This window comes from Myodes glareolus, chromosome 19 (genome assembly GCF_982192425.1).
Source record: "Myodes glareolus chromosome 19, mMyoGla1.1, whole genome shotgun sequence".
NCBI classification, from domain to species: Eukaryota; Metazoa; Chordata; class Mammalia; order Rodentia; family Cricetidae; genus Myodes; species Myodes glareolus.
In genome coordinates this window covers 8,496,210-8,522,140 of record NC_142044.1, presented here as the reverse complement: position 1 = coordinate 8,522,140, position 25,931 = coordinate 8,496,210, and the positions used below count along the sequence as shown (strand labels likewise).

Below are 25,931 nucleotides of genomic sequence, written 5' to 3'. Positions count from 1 at the left end.
TTTATTTTTAACATATATTAGGGAAAATACAAGTGTCTTATTTTCCAACTGCTGCTGCTCAGGATAAATTTGAGAAAGATAAGGGCTTAAAATTTGAAGTAGCTAAGAATGCAATAGGACAGTGAGAATGGCAAATTCAAAGGCAGGGTGAGTATAGTATAAATTTAGAAATATTTTGCAAAATACGTAAGTTTGGAATCCCTGAAATGGTCCCTTTGTATGTATCCCAAGATGATGGCGGATGATGGGGAGGAAAACAAGGCCATGATGCTCTTCCCTAATCTTTCACTCATTTCAGGTTGTCGTTTAGTCTATCCTTTTCTATTTACTTAAATTCTTCTTTTTAAGACTTTCCCTAATTTTTAAAAAAAAAATGTCAAGGGAGAATGAACCACATCAGGCACTTGGTAGAAAAGGAAGTAGTAACTTTTCAGAATTAAAGGTATTATGGCTAACACTGCCATGAAAAGGCCTAGTGTTTGCCAGGCAATATATGAACTAAGAATCTGATTAAGGCAATCATAGTTTTAAATACCACTGGAATTTATTTCCTAATTTAATTGCAAAATTCCTAATCTGATTAGAGCCTGGGGTGCTGGTGGGGCACCAAACTGACTCTTTGGGTTGGGGTGGGGGGAGCTGATAAAATAAGGTTTCCTTTGCTGTGTATAAGTCAAGCCACAGTGCATATTTTTTCTAAGATTAATATTAGAATGTTTCCTTTCATTTTCATTGTGTCAGAGGCAAACATTATCTCCCAGGAAACAGAGTGAAACAATATATGCCCCAAGTCCAGACATAAGAGACGTTCTTGAAAATAAAGTCATTTGGTTGAACTGGCTGGAAATGGGTTGGATAAGAAGTCACGGTGGTGAAGGCCCCAGATGACATCCTCATTGCTCCCATGGGCTCTCAGACGTCCAAATGCGATTGGTTTCCGTGTCTGTTTGCCTTACCAGTTGCTTCTCTGGCCTGACTACTTAGGGCAGAACATTCTTGTTAGATTGTTCCCAAGTTGTTTCATCCATCCGACAAATATTTACTCAGCACCTATTGTGCGCCAGGCCCTCGCTGTCCCAGGTGAAGGGATGCAGCGGCGAAGGAGAACATGAAAGCCCCTGCCCTCAAAGAAAACAGAGCTGTTTACACGAGCGACTGTTGGGCATGTGACCCTCCTCTCATTTGAAAATGTGCTTCTTAAATTTTCGATTTTTACGAGGCTCAGAAATGATCTTAAATGTTTAAGAAAATAAAATGATAGGGAACAGAATTAGATAAACATAGTCATAAACTTCAATTAAGCGGGGTCAAAAGTAGGACGAAATTTTGAAGACAAGAAAGAACACACATGGAGAAAACCAAGAATTATCATTTACCTTTTCTGTCCTTTCAGCGCTGAGCTCAGTTTTTATACTCACTGTGTTAGTGTCCGTTCTTCACAAGCCCATCACATTGTTTATACTATTTATTCTACAGATGAGGAGACTAAGTTTAAAAGAACTGTTTTGCCTGATGTTATCCAACATTCAAGAGTTCAGACAGGAAAGAATAAAACCAACGAAATGAAAAAGAATCTCTTTGTGTCCTACCTTGTCCAAAAAGGAAGAGAACATCCAGGCAAGCAAGAGGGAGACGGTTGAGACAATGCTACACTAAAAATACGTCTAAGTTATCGGAACACAAAATGAGGTTGAGAGAGAGAGAGAGAGAGAAAGAGAGAGAGGGATGTTGACAAAAATCAAGGCATCAATTCCCTGACTCTTGTAAAATCTGAGTCTACAGGTGTTAGAGAGTGCTGACTTCTGAACATAAAACCTACCCTATCTCTAGCAACACTTCTGGTTATTTCAGGAGAGCCTCTAGACGGGCATGTAGGCAAGGAAAAGGGAGTGGGTTATTAGACTCTCTCCTGTGAGTCCAGCCATCCTCATAACTGCTCCCAATAGTGTGTAACTCTGCTCAAGCGTTCATGGTCTCGTAGTCTTAGGAGGTAATGGGGTCTATACAGCATAGAAAGTGAGCAGAAGGGGCACTCTCAACCATGCTGCTATGAGAATTTGGGGGGTAACACCGATGCACTGGGGGACAACTTACCCTTCTAGACAACCCCTAAGCCATATGCTGTCAAGAGACTCAAAAAGCTATTTTGTATGAGAATATAGATTGGGTGACATCATTAGCTTGTAGTGCTTGTGAATGGTAGCCTTCTCGCTGAGGAGTGAGTAGAAGTCACTTTCTTTTCAAGATCAAAAACTTTTCTGGACCGAAAGTCCGAAGTCATTGAGTTCCAGATGAGTGATCATGACTGGGGGCAATATTAGTTCTTTGTTTCCGTGACAAATCATATGACCTGGGACAATTTAATGAAGGGTGAGTTTATTTTGGTGTGTGTTTGCAGAAAGGGTTCATGTTAGCGGGAGAGGCTTCAGGAAGCGCTTGCATCCTTACCTGCAAACACTAAACTGAGGGGGAGGTAGAAATGGAGCAAGAATAGAAACTCTCAGCATCTGACACCTGTGATCTTCAGCAAGGCCACACTACCCCCATCAAACAGTACTACTAACTGGTGACCAAGTCATCAAATATCCAAGCTATGGGGGCGTTCTCATTCAAACTACCACAGCCAGTCTTTCTCAGCTTTGTCTTATAAAGACCAGCAACCGTTGGTGCTAATGACGCATGAAATGAAAATTTCAGACTTTCCTAAGACATATTCTTATATTCTTTGTATTCTTTGTAAAGCTGGAAAAGTTGGGGAGAGAGAGAGAGAGAGAGAAAGAGAGAGAGATATCTTTTTTCTTACCTAGGCAATGATACCTCCACAGAGAAAAAGGGAAAGAGGAGGACATTTTGTAAATACACTGTGAACTATATAATTTTTCCCTAATGAAATATCATCTTAATGGGTATCCCCATTGTAGTCTGTCTCTATTCTGGTGCATATGAATTTGAATTGCTGGCATGGCATCTGAATTTCTGCTATATACAAACCTCATCTCTGGTTTTTCCTGCTACCTCTACATAGAAGTTACCTCCTCTGTATAGATGACAAGTCATGACATGATAGAAGGTAATTGTGAAATGTTTATTGAATGCTTTTTCCATCCTTGTCCATGTCCATACAACATGGCTGGAAGTTTTAGGTATTGACTTACTGTCACATCTGGGATGCCCTTTGGAATCTGAGCACCCAAGTGATGCTTCTGTGCCTTCCACTGTGAGCACGGAAACATGAAGTGAATCTGTCATTAGTCAGTCTGCTGTACGGCAGTTACCCAAGGTCTCCTCTGTGTCAGGAAAAGGAGGATCTAGTTATTAATAACAAAGACATATTCCCTGCACCCAGAACCCAGATCCAATGTAAAAACCAACAAAGAAAAGGGATCTTGAGTGCACAGTAATAGTTTATACAATCCACATGCTGCTCCTATGCACAAAACAAGAACCAACGGATCTTCTTATCCACAGGAAATACCATCTTACCGCAATCTGTCTACTTAATGCATCATTCCCTTCTCTTGTTCTCCTGTGACCACACAGTCACAATTCCCTCTCTTTTTGACCCTATTCCCACAGATCCTCCAAACGTTTTTCACTCTAGACCTTTGTTTCTAGATATTTTCTTGAAGCTTTAGTCCCTCCATCCTTTCTTAGAACAAATTCTCCCTTCGCTCTTTCTAACTTGATTTGCTATGGTTAAAAATTAACTTTGCAAGTCAGACATTCACTAATTGCTAGGAATTTCTTCCACCCGAAAGCAAGTCTATATTTAAGTAATAGTTTCCTCATCTTCCTTTGTCTCCAGCCTTTGTCTACTGCTGTGTCTACAGATTCATCGGTGTTTGGTAATCCGAGCAAGGGACATTTCACACGTACCCATGATGTGGTGGCCATGTAGTAGCTCCATCTGCTGTGGGTGTTGTTGCCACTTGTAGGTGACAGAAGGACTGTGAGTGACCTGACATGGAACTAATCATTCAGAATGGACTGAAAGAATAGTCTGCTCACGCAACCAGCTTCCCTGAGGATGAGCAGATGGGACAACAATACTCATGTGTTCTGATTTAGTATTAGCCCTACGTTCTGATTTAGTATTAGCCCTACTTGAGATGAGCATAACATGAATCAATGAAGCTGTGGCTGGGAAGAGCTGACTGCTGTTCCTTCATCTGAAATTCTCAGAAATAACTTCAACTTGAGTCCTAATATCAGCAAATCAATCCCACACCAGTTATGTTTTAAGGGGTCATTTATTTTGAGGGGTAAAACTTACATACACCATAAACCGTCAGGAAGGGAGCCTAGTCGCTGGAGCAGGAGCCGGGAGCAGGAGCCGGGACCAAGCACCGGAACCAAGAGCCAGAACCAAGAGAGCCTGATCCGGATCTGCTTCTCTTTTTAAAAGAGAAATATACCACGCCCCAGTGGGCTGGTATTTCAGCAGCTATTGGCTGACGGAGCAGAAGTCGCTCCCCGCTGCACTGTGGGCTCGTATTTCAGCGACTATTGGTGGAGGCAGCGGAAGTTACTCCCACAACATCCTAATAGTTAAGCATTGCTGAAAGTAACCTAGTTCAGTGAGATATGGGTGACTAAGAGACGGCTTAAAGATCAAGTTCATATTCTGCTATAGAAATAATCATGGATCTCGGGTAATGAGCCTTTAAGTGACTTAATTTTTTCATCTGTAAGACGGGTGCAATAACATACAATTGTGTTAATAAATAAAATAAAATAAAATAAAAATTAATAAAATAAAAAATAAAATAATAAAAATAATTTGTTAAAGAGCAAAAATATGTATTGATATTGCACTATATTTAATGTCCATCACATTCTTTTGTGTAAGTTTGGATTGAACATACTCCCTTATGTTTAGAGGTTCTAGGAAAACTTACTGAACAGATACAATAAAGTGGATGTGAGCAGTCTTGTAGTAGCCAAATAACCAGAGAAATGTGTCCGTTAAGTAGCTAGTTATTCCGTTCGCTCATTCATTAAATGTTTCATTCCTTCAAATAAAGTACACAAAAATTACTGGGGAAACAATGATGAAAGCAGGAAGCTCGGAGCCCTAAGGGGAGAGAAACAAAAATAAATAAATAAGTAAATAAATAAAGAAATAAAGAAATAGATGGACAATGAGAAAGAAACAGATGGTGAGAGATATGAAGAGGAAGTTATTAAAATTGAACTGAGATATAGCCACTTATTGGATTTAATTAAAATCAGGAAGGCTTCAGAGAGAAAACTGCAAAGCCTGGATTGGGGGACACGTTTAGGGTCATTAAGTACCCATTTTAATGGGGTCCCTAGTCTCAGTGGAAATTCCAGCATTTACATGACTATGTGTAGATATGACTTACAGCCCACATTCCAGGTTTTAAAACGCCTATTCCAGACTTTAACTTAATGCAATTGTTTCTCTCTTTGAATTATAAAAGGTTTGGAGGTGAGGTAGAAAATAATTTTAATGGCATGTACTTCTTACCGCTTCCTGAATCGCAGACTAGTTCTGAAGAGGTAGCTGGTGACAATTGACTGTCACCCTAGGTAACATGCATGCCTCAAAGTGTGTTAACCTTAGTGAGTGGGGGCTTCCCAAAGCCTACACTGTCCCTTAGCTAGAGTTTCAGAACACAGGTTTAGAGACATTTCTGTGTTTATTAAATGCTTATACCTGATCTGTGGACATTTTCCCTAAACTGATACACGCTCGCCCAGTATTGCTGACTTCTGTTTTTCCGGCAAAACCCCTAATCATCTTTTTCTCTTGCTTACCTTCAACTGTTTTAGACTTGTTTCGGTTCCCTTCTCCCTAGTTGTCTGTGTAAACTGCCCATTTTCCTTTTCTCCATTCAGACTGGAAAGTTCACATGTCCAGTTGGTCATGGCCATTTAGACACACAGGGGCTGTAATAGAGACTTCATCGCTCCTCTGTTAACCCCCTGCCGGCTTTCAGCTGCACTTGGTTCTTAACAAAGCACTTATAGGTGTTGGTTTTGGACGCTCCTCTTTCTGTGGATGACTTTCAATGTAAGCATTGCTGGAAAGCATTCTTTGGCAATCTACTTTTCCAATGTGCTTCATCCTGTGGTTGTGTAGGGGATGCGCATCATTTTGTGGGGCTGCAGAGGAAGAATCAATTCCTATTTCTGCTGGGAAAGTAGCTTAATGGGTAGAACATATGGCCTGGCCAGCTTTCAGGAAGCGCTGGGTTCAATCCCCAGCGCTGTATAAGCTAGGTGTGTTGGTAAAGAAATATCAGGTAAAGGACAGGAATATCAGAAGTTCAAGGTTATCCTGTCTACACGAGACACCATTTTAAAATTGAGAGAGATAAACTAGATATTCCTGTCCTTTCTTGATTGGGTACCAGCAAGTTCTCTGCTTTGAGTATATAGAAGCATAATCAGTTATTAGTAGTTAGTTAATTGAAGTCCTTTTGAGATTGCTTTTATTCCTCTCAGAAGCTTTCAAGGATTGGCTGACCTAATGGTTAGAAAGTTAGTCTCAGAACCCAATCTAATAACCATCTGCTCGTTATGTGAGCTGTAACTGATCAGCCTTGCTGTGATTCAGTTTCCTGTTGATAAAAAAAAAGATTTAAATATACTACCCACATCTTAAGTTTGTTGCAATGATTAAATGATATAGTATATAAGGAGTGTTGAATGTGAACTGGCAAATTCTCAAGCGACATTATAGCTGCCTAGGAGTAATAATCCCCATGACCCTTGTGGTGGTCAGAGATTTTTACCCCTATGTCTGGCATATACACCCATCTGATTGGAAGTGTGTTATTTGGTGCGGACTGATGATTCCCATCACTGTTCTCCCCACCACCACCACCACCCCAAGGAGAGCACAGCCTTCCTGGAGTCTATTTTGACCTCTCTTCTCCCTCCCTAAAGATGAATCACTCTCTCCTACTGACTTCACCCACTGCCCTACTCCCATTTGAGGACACCAGAGTCACATGTGACTTCTGTTTGAACACATGACAGAGAAGGGAGGTGCCTTTGCTTCAAAGCCCACCCAGTCCCTGATGAAAATCCTGTATGTAACAAAACATGACCTCCACATATACCCGGTAAATATTCTGGTGCCATACTAAATTCTGTAAGACACTCCTGGCCTCTGTATTTGACTGTCCCTTTGTTCAAATATTTATATTCTGCACTTGGGAAAACACCTTCTGACCATGTCTTTCTTTCTTGTTAAAACCACAGAGGGTTCTCTTGTATAAGCCATTGGCACACCTGATACATGCTTGTTCTCAGATGGTTGGCCTCTGTAGCCACAAAGGATTTGTGTGGAATTTCCATACCAGTGTTAACAGCAGCCATAGCGATGCCAGAGGTTCTTGTGAAATATATGATTAGCAAGTACCACAGGAATTAATAATTCTCAGGCCACTGTCTTAAACTGTAACCACATTGTTTTTGTAGGGAAGTTGCTCAATTTATACTCGCAGAGTGTAAACGGCTGCATTCTGACTAAGAAACCAGCTTCATTTAAAATCCATATCCCAAAAGGTGCTCAGAAAATACTACTTAGTACGCATAGGCTGTGTTGCTTTGAGTGACAAATTATGGTGATTTCCTTGACAAGTTGATCTTTTCATTCTTCTCTCCACCTCCCAAGTAAATACAGAGGAAGAATGGCATCTCTAAAAAATAGTTTTTAATGTTTTCCCTGGAGTTAAAAAAAATGAAATTTTAATTTAATAATTTTATCGAATTATAAAAAAATAATTCACTGGAGATTGTGCCAATTTAGGGTTCCTCCATTAAATAGTAACTTTGGAGACATATTTCTAGCGTGATAGGTTTTAGTAGGTCAGCACGCACACCCAAATGTATTAAGGTGGACCGCTCTGTTTATTGATTTTCCGTGCATCTGCTAAGGGCTCAAGGCAACTGTCTGCGGAAGGGGTGGGAGGCCCATACATGATCGAGGTCATGCGCATCTAGCCAATTTGTAAGCTGATCCGCCGCCCAAAGCCATCAGCAATCCTTAGCATAGGGGCACACTCATGCATTCCTGTCAAGTCATCTTGTGAAAGGCTGCCTGCTTCCAGCTTGGCTTGGATGTGCAACCTTAATAAAACTCACTGAGGTCTGGGAGAAAATAGCAGATCTGCTGCAGATAGGGTAGAGGAAAGGGGCTAGAAAATGTACTCGCAGCTGACTCGGGCAGCCTGCGCGCTGAACGGTTACACAGGGAGGAAACAATAAATCTCAGCTACTATGCAATAAAAATCTCAAGTTTTAACGAAGGAAACTATCATTACAGTAAAATAAAAAGTAACATTTTAGAACGAAGCTAACAAATGGGGAGTTCTCTGTGGATCTTCTTCCAACGTTCGCTTTAAAGGGAAAAGAGTCAAACAAGCAGTTTTACCTGAAATAAAGAACTAGTTTAAAGGTCAGAAGAGAAGAGCGAGCTTTGCAGGAGGCACGGAAGGCGAGCGCTGGCAGTACAATGACAGTTCTCCTCTCCTTTGCATTCTTCGCTGCCATTCTGACTCACATAGGGTGCAGCAATCAGCGCCGAAGTCCTGAAAACGGAGGGAGAAGATATAACCGGATTCAACATGGGCAGTGTGCCTACACTTTCATTCTTCCAGAACACGACGGGAACTGCCGTGAGAGCGCGACAGAGCAGTACAACACGAACGCTCTGCAGAGGGATGCTCCACACGTGGAGCCGGACTTCTCTTCCCAGAAACTTCAGCATCTGGAGCATGTGATGGAAAATTATACTCAGTGGCTGCAAAAAGTAAGTGATCGCTTTCAGTTTCTAATTGCATAGAGCCTTTTCCGTTCCCACTCTGCAGCGAGCTCAGAGTTCCATAGGGGGGCATTTGTGTTTACCTTTTGCTCCGGGGGGCAGTGTTTGCAAAAGAAAAGGGGCTCTCTGGTCCCGGGGCTCACTTCCTGGGTAAGCCAAGAGTCCCGGGCTTGTGCAAGCCTCTGGTCGTGTGGCGCTCCCCTTTTATGTCAACGCTGGTTTTCTCTATTCTAAAGTTTATCTTGAGCACTCTGACTGTCAAAGCCCAACTGTCGAAAAGAAAGCGTGCACTTCTTGGGCAAGTTGGTGGAAAAAGAAATCGAAATAGTTATGGTAATACTAACTGGGGTTTAAATGGATGGTACAACAAGGAGTTCTGCGAGTTACCCTGGGAAATCGTCATAAAACGTTCAGCTCCCCACCCCCAACTTTTAATAACACTACCGTGAAGTGAGAGCGAGTGTAAAATACCCCTGTTGTATTTGCTTAGAAAGACTGTGTTTATAAGAAAAGGGAACTTCACTTCACAAGCTGTAGTCGAGCAGGGATGACATTTATCATATATTTCATCTGTGCATGAGAAAAAAATTCAAGAAAACAATTTCTGGTGCGAAGCCGTAAGAACGTGGTTTTTCCCACATTGAGGGTAGACACGGAGCCCCTGGGGTCTCCTGGGTGAGTGCACCTGCAGATTGGGCTGAACACAAGACCGCTGTGCTGATTCCTTACCAGCCTCCCTTCCCTGGGTTAGTTCCAGAGACAGTGCCATCAGGGAGCCCCGGGTCTCTTGAGAAACCTTAGTATCGAATACGTATTTGATCCAAGTTTACAGAAGTCAGATTGATGGGCACGTGGCTCTCTTTTCATAAGCCACAGAACACTCTGTAGTTTCTGTTGTCAAGACGGCCTTCTTAGTGGTGGGGAGTTTCTCCAGCTCATTCCCTCTGGGCTGTTCAGCTGTGTAACAGGTAAGTGCCTGTCTCCACAGTCATGACAGCATCCCCACTGGCGCGCTCCTCTCCACCAGGACCTGTGCTAAACACCGGCCTCAGTGTGGGCAGGGGGATCCCGAGAAGGCTGGCATAGACATGAGATGAAGAAAAGACAAACTTGGGTTCTGTGTGGTCCCAGCCAGTTACTTAGGTCTGTGCTGAATCATGCCTGGTGAACGCTCTTCTCCTTTTGTCCACTAGGGACTGAGCTAAGATCACAGTTATTTCTTCCAGCGTGTGAACGGGAACTTGGTGGATCCGGGGTTCCCAAACTTAGAAATGGAGCTTCCTGCTACAGATCCCAGGTGAAATGTTAGACTGATGCATGGAAAGCAGGAGGTAAACAGTCTTTAGAGGTCATAGACAGATTTTTCTGGCACTATTCATAGTATTAGTTTATAATAGAACATCTGCTTTTTCTCTGGCAGAATTTCATTCTATAGTGAATAAAGGAGTTTGATTTAATAGTTTGCTATTATGGTCAATATCCCATCCACAGTGTTTTCAATGAGAATTGAATCATGATGAATTAGTCTGGGTTCTGTGAGTGGGGGGGACACCAGTGGGAAATACAGCTCTAAACTGTGAATGAGCTATTCTACCAAAAATGTAATGTTTTGTTTGCTTTAAACATACAATCAAAATGGTGACTCACACAGCGATGCATGTTTTTTTGTTGCTATGCAATTATTCAGCAGTGACAGAACAAGCGCTCAGTTCTGCTGGGGTTACATCATGCAGACACTTCATATGTTAATTCGCTTCATGAAATAAATTTGATTCTCGTTCGCTTTGTTCTTGGTTAGAGATTATGGCATAGTTTTCAGATTATAGCCAAGCATAAGTATTAAAATGTTCCTTGGTTATATCAATCCTCACAAGAATGAATCAAGCTGAATAGATGTTGAAATGTCCCAGTTGGTATGAGTCAGAGCCCTTGGCTTGACTATTGTCTGTTTGGATTTGCATATCTTTTGTCATTGTTAATGTGATTGGTTGGAGGATCAAGTAACCAAATAAATGCATTCATCAAAGAACTTGCTAAAGACGCTCATAAATTTCCCTTAATTAGTGTTTTCTTCACCTCAGACTCTAAACTGCATTTAATATGTTTGTTTGAACACTCATATGCACATTTTTGACTGTGATTATTTGGAATCCAGTATTTATAACTTAGGCCATTTCTATTTTGATTGTAAGTGGTTGCTTTAGGTTAAGAAGTCATATACTACAGAAACTCCTGCGAACTGTGCATACATCAAATCATCGCAGCAGTTTGTTCAACAAGGTTATTTATCAAAGTGTGATGAATATTATACGCCTCATGGCATCACTGTCTGGGATTCTGATGCAGAATAAATATGTATTTTAAAGTCAGAAGATTGTTTGTGGTAATCTGTTCTTATCCTTAAACACTTATAAAGGGGACTTTTATAAATATTCTTTGTAAGATATTGACCATCGCAAGGTTTACTTTATAAGACTCTCAACTATCAACTACCCAAGTTTTTCTGTCTTACAACTGACAAGCAATTTATGCAAGACAGCAAATGAGTCATTAGTCTCTGTAAATGTCAGAGTTTGATGGTATGGCTCTCTTGACATGATGGGCCTAATTCAAGAAGGTTCATTTTCCATGATCATTCATTGTTAATGTGATGTAAGATGATAATTCTTGACAGACAGTTATGTAATTACATGCTCAACATCAGTCTATGTTTGGATTTGAGGCTCTTTCATTATTTGAAGCTCCTATATTATACAGCTTTTTTTGCGAACTATTCCAGTGGTATCAAATGAACGAGAGTGACAACATCTTGGGTACCTACGTGTAAATACAAACGAATGTTGGGTTTCTCTTTTTTCTCTTTTCTTTCCTTTCTTCCTCCTTTCCTTCTTCACTCCCTCCCTCGCTCCTTCCTTCCTCTCTTTCATCCTTCCTTTCTTCCTTTCTCTCTCCTGTGGAGGTCAGAGGAGAACTTGTAAGAGTCAATTTTACTCTTCCACCTTGTGGGTTTTAGAGACCCAGGTTGGGTCTCCAGCCTTGGTGGCAAACACCTCCATCTTCTGATCTGTCTCCCTGGCCCCTCTTAATATTTGTGGTTGTTTTTGTTGCTGCTGTTTGGTGTTGCTGTTGTCATTTTCGTGGGGTTTTATGTTTGGTTGGTTTCCAAGATAAGGTCTTACTCTGTACCCCAAGCCAGGACTTGGAATGCACCACATAGTATAGTACAGGATGGCCTCAAACCTGTGGCTCATCAATTCTCTTGCCTCAGCCTCCTAAATGCTAAGTTATGGAAGGTTTGGTTATTGTTTCTGCTATTATAATTTTTAATGTGTATATGTTCATGCATGTGAGTGTAGGTGTGTGTGCACATGTGTGGAGTTCAGACAACAACCACAAGTTATTGTCTATTTACCACTTTTAAGAAAGCTTCTCCAGCTGGTCTGCAGCTCACCAATTAGGCTAGGTTGGCTGGCCATCTATCCTCAGATCCTTCACGTGGCCCCTCTCCAGTGCCAGGAACACAAATGAACACTACCATGCCCAGTGTTTTATGTGGGTGCTGGACACTCAGCTTCACATCCTCATGCTTGAAGGCAAAGCTCTCCATGAACTGAGCCATCTCCCCAGGGCTTGTTTGCTGTGACTGATTTGCTTTGCATCTTTTTTGGCATTCTCCTCTTACCGTCCTGTGGCTCCTCATGACAGAAAGATGTGTGATTAACGTGTCTATTCTGTGCCGTCTGTGACTATTCCTTTTTCCTTTTTTTTTTCCTATTTTTCAATAGTCTGCAGGAGTGCACACCTACCATGAATTCCTAGGTTCGAGCCCCAGTACTGAAATAAACAACAACAAAAGAGAAACAAACAAATTAGTTTGCAAAGATGCCCATTTAAAACAAGTAGCAGTGTAGATTTTGGGGGCAAATCCTTAGGAAATCTGCCTTGCTTTTGCCAAATTCTGTTTTATTTTGTTTCGTTTCCTGGTTTTTCGAGACAGGGTTTCTCTGTGCAACTTTGGAGCCTGTCCTAGAACTCACTCTGTAACCTAGGCTAGTCTTGAACTCACAGAAATTCCCCTGCCTCTGCCTCCCGAGTGCTGGAAATTAGAGCATGTGCAAAAAATCCACAGCCAGGGATCTTTTGCCAGATCTTTTCCTACTGATGACCACCACAATGGTAGCAGGAGGTCAAGGGTGTCTAATTGTGGAGGGACTTCCAGAGTGTATGAAGTGAGTAGCAGGCGATTAGTAAACTGTTATCTATATCTTTCTAATGTTGAAGAAAGCATAAATATATGACTCATGTAGAAACTGGGAAAAAGAAGTCTCAGCTGCCTGGAAATGTTAGTAGCAACGATTTGCTTTATGTCGGATAGTGACAAGGCCGCCACCAATTTCATTTCAGGAATAGACACACAATTTTCAAACAGAAAACAAGTTAATTTGCATTAACTTTTCAACCAATATATACATTTTATTATTTACTTGTTGTACTTTTGTGATCTAAAGCAATGAAAGCCTGTCTGGTCACAGAACCTGGGCAACTGTAGTTATTATAGACCCACTGATAGCTTTTGCTCAACATTAATTCTTTCAGTAGATCTCAGAGTTTGGGCCAAGGCAAGTCCTTTTTCAGGAGGCTATAGCTCATCCTTATCCCTTATTCCACCATTTCACATTGACTGTCTTTTAGTAGTGCCTATCCCAAAGGTAATTATTGGATTATGTAATTTAAAATGAGTAGGAGATATCTTGATTTCTTCCTTAAAATCCCCCTCTAACGCCCCATTATGAAAGAGCAAATTCCCAGTTCCTTACCACAAAGCCCTCCATCACTCTCCCTATACCCCTCTCTGGCCTCATCATTATTACCTTCAAAGGACATTCCAGACACTCAAATGGCATGGCTTTTCTTCTGATTTCTCCAAGAGACAAGCTCATTCCCGCCTAAGGCACTTACAAGCTATTTACTCCCTGCAGAAAATTGGTCCCCAGCTATTAGCATGGATGTGTCTGTCTCTCTTAAGTCCTCACTCCCTCAGACAGTTCCCCTGTGCCGCCTTCTCCTCCTCAGTTTAATGAGTGACTTGCTAGCATGCTACCCTGCCTCATTTTTATGGTTTTTAAAAATTAAAATACAAATACATCATTACCTCCTTCCATTTCCCCTCTCCAACCCTCTCCATTGGTCCCCTTGAATTCTCTCTTGAATTCATTATCCCTTTGTTTTCAGTTGTTTAATTTGTAAACATATAAATACGCGTGCTTCGTCCATTTATAATTTTCCTTGAATGTATATGACTTGGGGACTGAGCACTGGGTTTAGATGATCAATTTTCCAACTCTTCCTCAGGAAGACTATTTCTCCCACTTCCAGCATTCCTTAGTGGCCTCTAACTGTCCCTTTAGCCCCATGAGGTTGCCCCCTTCAGTGTTAGTGTGTCTATTGGTGTCATCCTTGTTCATGTGTTCAGGTCTTATTAAACGGCAATTATAGTGAGACTTCTTGGTTGTAGCATCTCTGACTTTTCTAGGAGACACATTCTCACATCAAGATTCCTGCTTCTCTGGTTCTTATAATCTGCCTGCCCTCTCTTAGCCCAGGAACAGATGTTTCTTTGGGGGCTGGACATCACATGATCACTTTTTCTCTGTACTTAGGTCAGTTGGGGTTTTCTGTTATGGTCTCTATCTGTTACAGAGATGTTTCTTTAACAAGGGGTAAATAAGGTAATATAAGGATTCTATGTTTAGAATGTAGTTAGGTATCATGCTTGTTTAGTAGGATGGAGGGTAGAGATTCTTTTCCAAGATCCACAACTTCATTAGCCCTGGGTAGATGGGTAGCCTTTCAGTACCAGGCATGATTTCCCTCTTGTTGAGCTGGTCTGAAGCCCCATTAGAGATCTGTTGGTTACTGCCAAGGTGTGGGTACATACCACTGTTACAACCTTGGGGTTGTTGTGCTATGCTGGTTGTTGTGGTTCATAGATGCCATAGCTGGGTAGGGCTGTTGACTGCTTCCTCCACTTGTAAGCTTGCATTCTGCTTTCTGATACCCTGAAAACTGGTTTCTAGGGAGGAGTATTTCAGGTGAAATCCAGCTCCAATTCACAGGACTCTGTGTCGGAAGTGTGCGATTCCTGCAGCAAAAGGGATTCAACCTTCAACTCTGGGAGGCCACCAAAATTACCCCCATTTTTTATGGCATTAACTGCTATGTTACATAATATTAAGTATTGCTTTTCCAAAAATTTATTCTGTCTTAGACATTTGTGGCTACATAAAGTCTTCAAGAACAAAGTTTTTGTCTCTTATTGATGCAATTTTCCTTATACCTAAAAGAGTGCATAACACATAGTAGGGCCTCAATAAGTCTTTGCAGAAGGGAAGACTTGACGGTCTCATGGGCAGGATGCACTCGGAGGTAAAAACTTTATCTGTATTGTTGATTAATGTTTGTAGACTACAATTCTTCTCTTGGTTGCATAATGACTGTTTGATAACAATTTACAAAATAGTGGACAGAGAAGGGACTTTCTTACCAGAAAATTAAACCAACCTCAGATCCAAAAATATTTTTAAATGTGGGACTGAAACAGACATGCAACTCTTGTTATCTTTTTTCTAGACAAAATGGTAAAACTATCATTTGCACAGCATTTAGGTTATATTAGGTATGATAAGAAGCCCAGAGTTGTTTTAAAGTGCATGGTGAGCACATATAATATGAAAATGGTACGATATTTTACATAACAAGCTTGAGAATCTACAGATTTTTGTCCTCCAATGGGACACCTTGGAACCAATCCCTCTCCTGAATACTAATTGAGGAAAATATTTTCCTGAATTAGTGAAGAAATGAATAATTTCATGGAGATATTCACAATACAAATAACATTTATGACAATAATGCTAAACTATATTCCACATATTACCCTTTAGATACGCAACATGAGAATCTTTTAAATAATCCATATCAAGAGTCATCAAACCATTGCCCTGGGGCTAAATCCTGTCTCTCATCATGTTTATAAATACAGTTTGACTGCAATAGAACCACAACCACAGTCAGGCCTGTATGAGTTACTCAAGCCTGGTTTTGTCCTACAAAGGAAGAACGGAGGGATTGTCGTTCTAGGCCCATTGGGCCAAAATATTTTAGTATCTGGCCCTTTAAAAAAGGTTTCCAGATACCTGTTGTATCTCACAAAAAGAAAGAGCATTGATAGTGGGAGGTAAGCTGCGAGGCTGGTTGTGTGGGAAAAACATTGACCTCCACGAGGCACAGAGAGGTCTCTGGCAGTTGGCAGAAAGCCCGACTAAGCCAGCTCTTGGCGTGGAGTTTGGCATGCAGTGAGGTGACATTTCAGAGTGCAAACAAGGGAATTTGTGTCTTTTCTTTCCTCTACTCTTCAGCAAGTGAGCAGAGGACTAGTCTTGAAGCTGATACATGCTGAAGAGAAAAGGCCCCTGGAGAACAATACTGATTTGCCACCTCTGGGTAAACAAGTCTGGGGTCTCCTGTTCCCTGTGCCTGTTCCGTCCTGTCGCCTGTGGCATTTGAGTGAATGTTGACAAGACATTGGAACCATTTTGTGGTCTGAGAAAAGGACTTTGGTCAGCCTCTCCACTCGAATTCGGTGCACTTCGAAAATGGTCTCCCTCCTGTTTATTTCGGATCAAACATTAGAAAGTGCACACAGTTGTACAAATGTCAGGAGTGGGATGCTTGGCTGCCAAATGCAGGGCATTATCAACCCTATCCTAGAACACACTGCATTAGGAAGTTTGGATTTCCTTGTGCCTTGTCGTGCGACTGGTCTTTTTCTCCTCTCTTTTCTTTTTTCTTTTTCTTTTCTTCTTCTTTTTTTTTTTATTACCGCAAGCTACACTGTACCGTTTGCACAGATGCGCAAGACTAATTACGTTCTGAGTCATCCTCAACTTTTGTTCCAATACAAGATTACCCTCTGCAGTGAAGTTGGGAAATTCCAAACCCCTTTTGGTTTTAGCCCCATGGTCTCGGGGGGGGGGGGGGGGGGAGGGGGGGGGCGGGGAAGGGCCTCTTAGTGTCCAAATCTTTTTACAATGTGTACAAAAGATGTGCCCTTCTGTTATCAAGGAGTTTCTAAAGAGCGGAGCCCCCTCTGGATAATTTTTTTCTGTGTTTGGAGGTTATTTCTGGGCAGGTTCTGAATACAGTTTTCTAATTCTTACAGAGAAATATTAGGTGGGAGAGGTTAGGCTTGATTGGTCCTAGCTGTCAATCTATGTTCGGGCTGTCTTCCTCCAAACAAAGGAGAAAACAATGTCTAAGATACAAATACTGCACAGAGCCTGCTAAAGCTTGCTGTAACTCATCAGTCCACTGACAATACACTCAGGTCTCTTTTCTTCTGCCTTTATTAGAAAAACAAGGAGAAAGATAAATCGTGTTTGATTGGACAGTTCACGTACTGCAAGTCTCCAATGAAATGTATTTCTTGTTTGCTTTAAACTATTGAAGGAATAAAAAAATCACAGATGTCAGTGTGTTTAAGGTCTGTCAGCAGCTGGAATCTTAGTAGGATGCTAATACAAGATGCTAATGTGAATACCTTAACGATTCCTAGCATGTTTATACCATCAAAGTCACAGACATCAAATTTTGTTGAATGACTGAGACTGCCCGCAGGATAAGAGATATTTTAAGGTTTAGTGATTGGGAAGGGGGTATGTTTGGTCAGTAGTCTTAAATTTTGTTTGTGAAAATTGAATGAGGTAAACTAACATCTTAGTTCTTAAAACCTACTGCAGAAGAAGCCAGTAAATACTTTTAAATCCTAAGTTGTATTTTCCTCTAAACTGTTGAGAGTCTCAGTGTGTCTTACACATGTCAACACTATTCTTACTATTGACTTACAGACAGCTAGCTGGAAGCCCAGTGGGTTCTTATCCCTGCTCAAGAATTGCTCTAGCCATCACGTCTCATTGCCAAGATCCTGTCTCATTGAAAAGATATAAGATATAGAAATTATATATTATTACCACTATCTCTAATCTTTTAATTCTTTTCCTCATTCATTTGACTTTTTTACATAATAAGAATGGAAATATCATATGGTGATTATTTTAATAGTTATTGAACAATAGTTCAATAGTCATTTAATAAATTGGATATTTAATAATCAAAATACCAATAGTAGAAGTTTATGATTTGTATATGTATGAGCATGTATGTGAGGCTGTACACGTACATGTATGCGTACAGTGGTCAGAGGACAGCCTCAGATGTCATTCATCAGGCACAGTCCACATTCTATTTGTTTATTTGTTTGTTTACTGATATAGGTGATCTCAGTGACCTGTAGCTTATCAAGTAGCCTAGGCTGGCTGGTCAGTGAGCCCCACCACCTGCCTGTCCCCACCTCTTCCCATAGGGAGTGATGACATCACACATCACCATTCTCAGCTTGTCTCCACCACTAGCTCTGGCTGACTTTTTTTTTTCTAATTTTATATTTTTTTCTATTTTTCTTTAATTGAAAATGTTTTTTTTTCACAATATATTCTGATTACAGTTGCCCTTCCCCCAACTCCTTGGAGATTCTCCATACCTTTATATTTGGATAGTTAATGCATTTGAATGGATTGAATTGATGCACTTAAAATACTTTGTAGTAACAGAACTTGATTTTCAAGCAAAGGATTAGAGAAAAACTTTGTACATCTTCTAGAAGCAGGTGGATTTGCAATGAGGTTTGCCCAGGGCTCCTCTCCCAGCAGCACCCTCAGGGGCACCGTAGATTCCAAGAAATTTATTTCAAAATGACTTCAGTACAGCACCAGATAATCTAGCCTGGTGGTGGTGGCACATGCCTTTAATCCCAGCACTCGGGAGGCAGAGGCAGGTGGATCTCTGAGTTAGAGGCCAGTCTGGACTACAAGAGCTAGTTCCAGGACAGGCTCCAAAGCTGCAATGGAACCCTGACTTGAATTCCCCCTCACACACACAAAAATGTACCAGATAATCAACTAAGAGGCAGGTAAACCTCAACTAAGAGGAGCTCCAACCAACCTACTGTTAGACAAAAAGCCCAAAACTTGTTAGGCTGAATATTTATTGCTAGGCCAGTATGAAATCTATCAAAAATACAAAGCACTTTAGAGTTATTAAATGTTGGAGTCACCAAAAAGAAAAAACAGAAAAACACACTCACTGTTCTAGACTTTAAAATGTCTAGGTCCACCCCTACTTAGGATAACTCAAATGTGTTAAAATAATAGATAGCTCCCAATCAGTCAGTGGCAAAGTGTGTAATTTAATTTAAATATCAACTGTTTGTACCACAGTTGGGCCTGTCTGCACTTTAGGAACATGCGATGTATGTTGATTTCCTGATAGTAGAAGGTATGATATTCACTTCACACAGAATTCTGATGAGAGTAAAAAGAAAATCAACATTATGTAGGCATGTTGATATTTTCCAAATTTTCATGCTGCTTTGTTTGATCTTAGCTGAGTTTTGCGTTTATCTCTATTTTTGTTTATGTTTACTTTGTAGGAAACGGTTTTGTGTCGATTTTGTGAGGATTCCCACCAAAGCTGAGACACACACTGCTGTTCTAAATGAGGAGAGCTGAGCAAACAGTGTAAATTAGGGGCATTATCTCTGGGGACTTCAGCAAAAGCATCTGATGGGACTTGCCATTCAGAGTCGGGGTGGGGGGATAACTGAGTCTGCAGGCTCTGGGTATCCAGGTACCCAGAGGGAGAGATGGTCCTAATGCCAGTTCTCACATAACTTGACTATTAAATCCCCCGCCCCTTTTTTTTCAAAACAGGGTGTAACCTTCTTATTATTCTAAAAATAAACTTTCTCTCAGTCTGTCTCTCTCCCCCCTCCTTTCCTCCCTACACACACACACACACACACACACACACACACACACACACACACACACACAGAGCATCTTTCACATCTCTCAAGTCTTCCAGTGACTGGCACTTTCCAAACCCAGGTTTCCTTACTCTGCAGCTAATTCGGCTTATAACTAAAGCTGGGAAAGCAGAGGAGGCGCCTAGGTCTCAGAGCAGGAAGGACAGGCCTGCAGAATCCTCGTGGTCCCAGTCTCTCTTTTCCATCTTTCTTTTGTTACCGTCTCTTGATGTGCCCCGAGAACCTCCACCCACCAGCCCTGGAGTGGGATGCTGAAGAGATGACTTGAGCAGTCGGGTGGGAGGAACAGATTCACCAGTGACTCTCCCTTCCTGGAGACTGAGGGTGGGGGAGGGGCCAGCTCAAGATTTTCTGGCAGGGCTGCTTTGCATTTCCTTCGGGCAGGAGATTGAGGACCCAGCAGGAATCATAGGAGCTCAGCCTTAGGGAAAGGCCCCTTAGTCAGTTACCCGACCATTTGGAGGCTTCTCCAAGGTGGTCTTCGAGGTCCAAGGAGACCAAATGAATCCACTTCAGACTCAGTTTAGAAATATAAACCCACTGTCATGAACAGCCATGAAAGCAAACACACTGTCCACATTTCCTATGTCAAGTTTAAAGATGATTCGGCCCAATGCTCAAACTTGTGTACCACAGTCAGAATACCTAAATTTGATTCCTGACCATGCCACCTTAAGCAATTTCCTTCACTTCTCTGTTTCTCTATTTCATTATGTATAAATTTGAAGTAATAATACTACTTACACTATAGGATTATTTCAGATATAAGCATAATTCACATGAATTCTTTTGCATAAGCTGTTTATATATTAATTATTAGTTGAATTATGGCTGTTACTAGGGACAGTTCTGGCACTTTGAGTCATTATCTGCAATTCTGGGAAGACTTTTCATACGTCAGCTTACTGAATCCTTTTGAAAATTAATGTAAGGGGGAACGCAATTGGCTGACTTGTCTAGAACCTGAGGAAACTGAGGCATAGAGAAGGGAAGCTGTTTCACAAGGTCTCACAGTGGCGCACTTCAGGACCAGCAGGCCTTCTCAGGCCACGCAACTCCCTGAACACTGTCCTTCACCCACTATGGAATGAGCCGAGCCGCATAATGTTACCCACATCTCTGGTGAATCCTAAATTGCAAGTCTGTCTTTAAAAGTGTCCGTAGCTGTCTTCGTGGACAAAGCATTGGTCCTTTCAAACCAAATGAGCTGCCCTTTCCTCATGTCCTGCCTCCGCCATTTGTCCTCACCAGGGCTTCAAAGCCCCGTGGTTAAATTGGCTGTGGCAACAGGTTATGTCGCCGAGCGCAGCACAATAGCCAGGCTCTGTCCCTCCCGCGGGTCTGGTGACAGACCACACAGACCCCTGTCTGGAGGCCCTCCTGTCTCGCCCCGCAGACACACCATCTTCTTAAAGTCACACTGCTTAATTGAGTCTGATGACGGTTTATCTAAAAATTCCGAAACTCCAAAGAAAGGCTTACAATTACTTTACAAGGGGATGCAGGGGGAGGGGGGCTGCCTGTTTTAAATAGCTTCCATTCAATTTCATGACCTCCCTCTTGGATTTATCAGTGGGCAGTCCTGCTCAGCAAAGCAAAAGCCCTGTTCTGGAGCTTCAAATATTATTTGCATGCACTTTTCTTCTGTAGGTCACACGGAGAGTTGTAAAAATGAGAAGAGAAGCCTTGTTTTCTCAGGCAAGGAGCGCTTATCTCACCTCCTATTTTATTTATCATTGTTGCTACTAATTAAAATATTTCTGGTATTTTGGTTCGAGGCCAAGAACATTGCTACTTGGAGTCACTGGTGACAGATAGCTCTCCCTGTCTTCTCTTCTGGTCTTGGGGGCCCTGCCATCCAGATGTCTGAACTTCAAGAGTTGCCTTCCCATAGATGAGGGAGATCCACTGTGTGGGATGGAAGACCCCAAGCTGCCCTAACTCCCTACTATGCATTTTCTTCCATGGAGTCCCACAGAGGAGAAAGAACAAAACAGATGGGCAACAAATTTGAATTTAGCTTTCTACCCATTTCTGTGGTGTACGACAGACGAAACCCCTCCTTAGAAACAAACAACTCACGCTATGATTCTTGCCTGACCTGGGCTCTCTCCTTACGGCTGAGCGCCTTCGCTGTGTGATGTTTTCACACCGAAGCCAGTGGAGGCTGCTAAAATGCATGGATAAATGCATATTGTAGCATCTGTGCTCTTTGGGGGGGGGGAATCTATTCCATGAAATGCTCCAGGATTCTAATGATACTGCTGGATGATGAGGACCTTTGCTCCGTCAGCAGAAAACTGTTAAATCAGGGTCTATAGTAGTCTAACTTTATGGGTTCACTTCTTCACAATCAACCCTGTCCCACCATTTCGTTCACCTGTTACTTCTCTACCAATCTCCTCCTCTCCATATAGAGCTGAGGATATGGTAACTGCACATTAATAGATACTGCAAAGCACCTGTTTATTTATTTTAATTGGACAGGTTGTGCTTTATTAGACAATTATGATGTCATTGTTCTCATCTTGACGATAGAATTGCAGTTATTGTCAATCATTTTCTTTCACTTTCTGTGTCTGATAAATTGATTTGCTTCCAAAAAGGAGACAAGACGATTGGATGTTTGTCCCTAAAGGAAATGTGAAGTTGAGTGTTCTGAGAAACAAACTTAGTGTTCATATTCCGACACTAGTAACCAGTGTCATCGTCCAGAGACAAAATGCATACGGTCTCATAGGGAGTAGGTAGATATTATTAAATCCATTTTGTGCACGAGGAAACTAAAGGCTATTGAATTTAAATAAATTTTAAAATGTTACACATTTACTTTAAGAAAAAATGTAGAATTTAAATTCAGACTGTGAATCTGGTTAAATCTGGCAATCTTAAGTATTCTTGCTTCTCTGACTATTTCCTTCATAAATAAAATTCTTTATGTTAGGATCTGGTGTGTGGATGAAGGTCCTGAATATGAGAAATGTTTTCCGAGACACTTTCAGAGAATCCATCCGTGATAAAAAGCTTTTTTGATGATTGGGATAATTTATCTTACATGTCTATAAACTTTGGGAGGAAGTTGTTGTTCTATGAGAATTGTTCTCTATTGCCCTCCCTGTCCCAGTATTTCTTTTTAATTTCAGAAATATAACATAAAAATAATTCATTGCTACTTACATATTTTGTAAGTAAGTTACTTAAATACAGTGCCACAAATTGGGGCTATTTTGAGATGGATATAAAAATGATGTCTTCATATTTTTGTTTAGAAAAAAATGCAGTATCATGCCAGATTATATTCTTTTATCTAAGTGTCAAATAGGAATAAAATACAGTTAGTAGATTAGCTCTTTTAATTTTTCAACATTAAAGTGTTTTAGGGCAACATTTATTACCTTTATCATCTTAAGAATTATTTCATTTTTAATTGTTTGTGTCTGTGTGAGTGTGTTTGTACATGTGTGAGGGAATGTTCTCTGGTAGTCTTGAAAAAGATGCTAGATTTCCTGAAGCTGAAGTTACAGGTGATTATGAACTGAATGATGTAGGTTCTGGGGATTCTAGTCTTCTACAAGAGTGGTACCAACTCTTAACCACTAGGCCATCTGTCCAACCACCCCTCACTTGTTACCTTAAAAAAATTAGACTCTGTATGTGCTCAGAATGCTTATGCTTCTAAGTATGTAAAGCTAATATTTGCCTTAGATTTTATTATCAGAAAAAGAACATTGATGGACTTCTGAAAGTGAAGCAGTATACATCTCTTACTGACAACAAAGACAAATTAATTTAGGAAACTTTGGTTCAAATAAATGATTAAATTGACAGTAGAAGGAGAAACCCTACACTCAGTCTCTTAACTGAGAATTGGAAGAGCTAAAGGGTCCCCACTTAAGCATTTTTATTTCCTCATCATTGTGTTTCATATGAAACAAAAGCTTATGTATTTTGAACTCCAAGTCAAACTTGGGCAATTTGTTGGACAAAGGTCACTACATAAATGAATTATTTTGAACATTAATTTTCTTTATTAGTTTCATATTTGGAATAAATCCCATTTTATCTAGCTTTAAAAGTTACAGCTACAAAGATCTCATAGACAACTTAAAACACTCAAACTCTTAAAATCTCCTTAAAGGTTTTTATGTCTCAAATAATTAATGAGACACTCTCTACTGTTACATACAAAGTACCAGTCCCGTGTGAAAAATAAAGCAAGGGTGTGCTCAGTGTGTCTCAGACATTTGAGAGTCAATGGCAAAAAGGTAACCTATGCCAAGGAGAGCCACAGCCACATTCCTCTTCACGGATTATAGTCTTGTGACTGGATGCAGTTTAAAAGTTATATAAAGCTTTTACTTTCTGAGATCCCAAATTTTCTGCCATATTTGAATATGATAACTGTAAGAAAACTCTCTTTCCTTTTAATTCTGCAAGGTCTGCAGAATATGCAGAAGATAGAATTAGAGGATATTTGTGCGTATAAATTCCAAAGATCATCTGACTAGCACCTCCATATTTGGAGGCTACTCTCTCTTGGAAAGAGGCTGAGTCATAAAATCTACTTCATTTCATCTTCTTCAACACTACATTCTTTCTGAGGACCCTAAGCTACCAAGCTAGAAGTCTATCACCCGTTCATCTAGAGTCCATCATGTTATAAAGAGGTCAAGTGTTAGAGTCGAACTCAGCTGTAGGTGGTTGATGAGCAGGCTCCCTATTGAAGTTCTTGCGCCAGCTGAGCACATGTAAACCAGCCTCCCAAGAGTTCTAGTCTTTACCCACTTAGTTACTGCTAGCTTTAGCATTTCAGGCAAATGTAGTTTGTCTGAAACTGACCAAAAGAATGAGTGTGAGCCTTCTGAGCATTAGGAAGTAATTTTTACAGGTCACTCAATTAGAGAGATAATACATTGTTTCAGTAACAGTCAAAATTTACTTAGATTCACATGGGGCTTACAAGGTGCTTGTCATAATGCTAGCTATGAAACAACCGTAGGCTAGATATGAACTCTGTTTTCCGGAAACCCACATTCCAGTAAGGTTTAGACAGACAAAGAATGTTTAAAGCCATGGCCCTAAGTGATTTTCATTATTCTTAGAGTTATCTCTATTAGTTTCATACAAATTTGGTAAGATTTAATAAATATAAAATTTGAGGGCAGAATATATTTTTACTTACTCATGTAAGCAAAATTGTTATTAGTTGTTATTAGTAAGGATATTTTTAATCTTCAAAAGAGTATTTGTCAAAATTCTCAGAGACTGTTGAGTTTCACACACAGCAGACTCCCGGAACACTGCTATACACAGCATACATGGGCTGTATAGATCCTCACATTTATATTACTTACTTTTTCTGATAATTTAACAGTAAGAGTCTCAGAGAAATTTAAAGTTTTGAGGATATAGGCATGAAGGTGTTTTATAACTCTATACTAATTAACCCATTGTGTTTACACCATAAGCTCAATGCCAGATGTTTCTGAAAGCTGTTCCAGAGCATCTATGACTGGTGGTCCCCCTGGTGTAAAATTAGTTAGAGGCATCTGTTCAAATCCCAGGGGTTTGGAACTTTTGCAGTAAAATTTATACCAGATTCTTCCCTTCTCAACTGATGAACCTGGGAGCTCAACTCAAATGAAACAGGTACAGGAACATTCTTTGGATGTATGAGGGGCTTTGTCTAATACAATACATATTTATTGAATGTTACTGGAAAAGTAGCATAACAGTAAATATTAAAAAACCCTAAATATTTAGATATTCTTTGACTCAACAATCTAACTTTTAGGAATCATATACAAGGAAAAGAATTCATCAGAGAGAACCAGCAATGCATTCCAGTGATCATAGCAGAAATATGGAAATGGTAGATCTGATTACTACCCACTCAATGCTTACCATGATTACTGTACACATGATCTCTTCCCTTTAAAATATTCTGAGATATCAGCAACATATAAGCTCTAAATGAAGTTCCCACAAGTGACAAATGGCAAGCTCCGTGGGTCCTCTAGCCCAAGCTCTTCCACAGAAATGCCATGACGTCAGTGACTCCATGACAATGGATGTTAAAATGAAAAGTCCTGCCTAAACTTAATAAAACTAATAAGCAGCAAGACAATTGCCAGCATCAAATTAAATGGAAAGAAACTCAAAGCAATTCCACTCAAATCAGGAATTAAACTA

General features: G+C 40.6%; 1 protein-coding gene and 1 long non-coding RNA gene across 4 annotated transcripts in view; one reads left to right on the top strand and one right to left on the bottom strand.

Annotated features, from left to right (window-relative positions):
• Positions 1–9: 9 nt before the first annotated feature.
• Positions 10–8,540, bottom strand: LOC125415037 (uncharacterized). The gene is made up of 4 exons (XR_007236495.3): positions 8,408–8,540; positions 5,782–6,129; positions 3,152–5,074; positions 10–976 (listed from the first exon to the last, which is right to left on the bottom strand). It is a non-coding gene; the product is annotated as an uncharacterized LOC125415037 (long non-coding RNA).
• Angpt1 (angiopoietin 1) overlaps positions 8,489–25,931 on the top strand; it is a 229,401-nt gene continuing 211,958 nt past the window's right edge. For 2 of the 3 annotated variants that reach the window (XM_048457161.3, XM_048457160.3), the window contains exon 1: positions 8,489–8,785. In XM_048457161.3, the coding sequence (XP_048313118.2) occupies positions 8,489–8,785 (297 nt within the window). Of the gene's footprint in view, positions 8,786–9,694; positions 9,766–25,931 lie in introns of those variants that run through there. The other variant, XM_048457162.3, reaches the window with a different exon arrangement.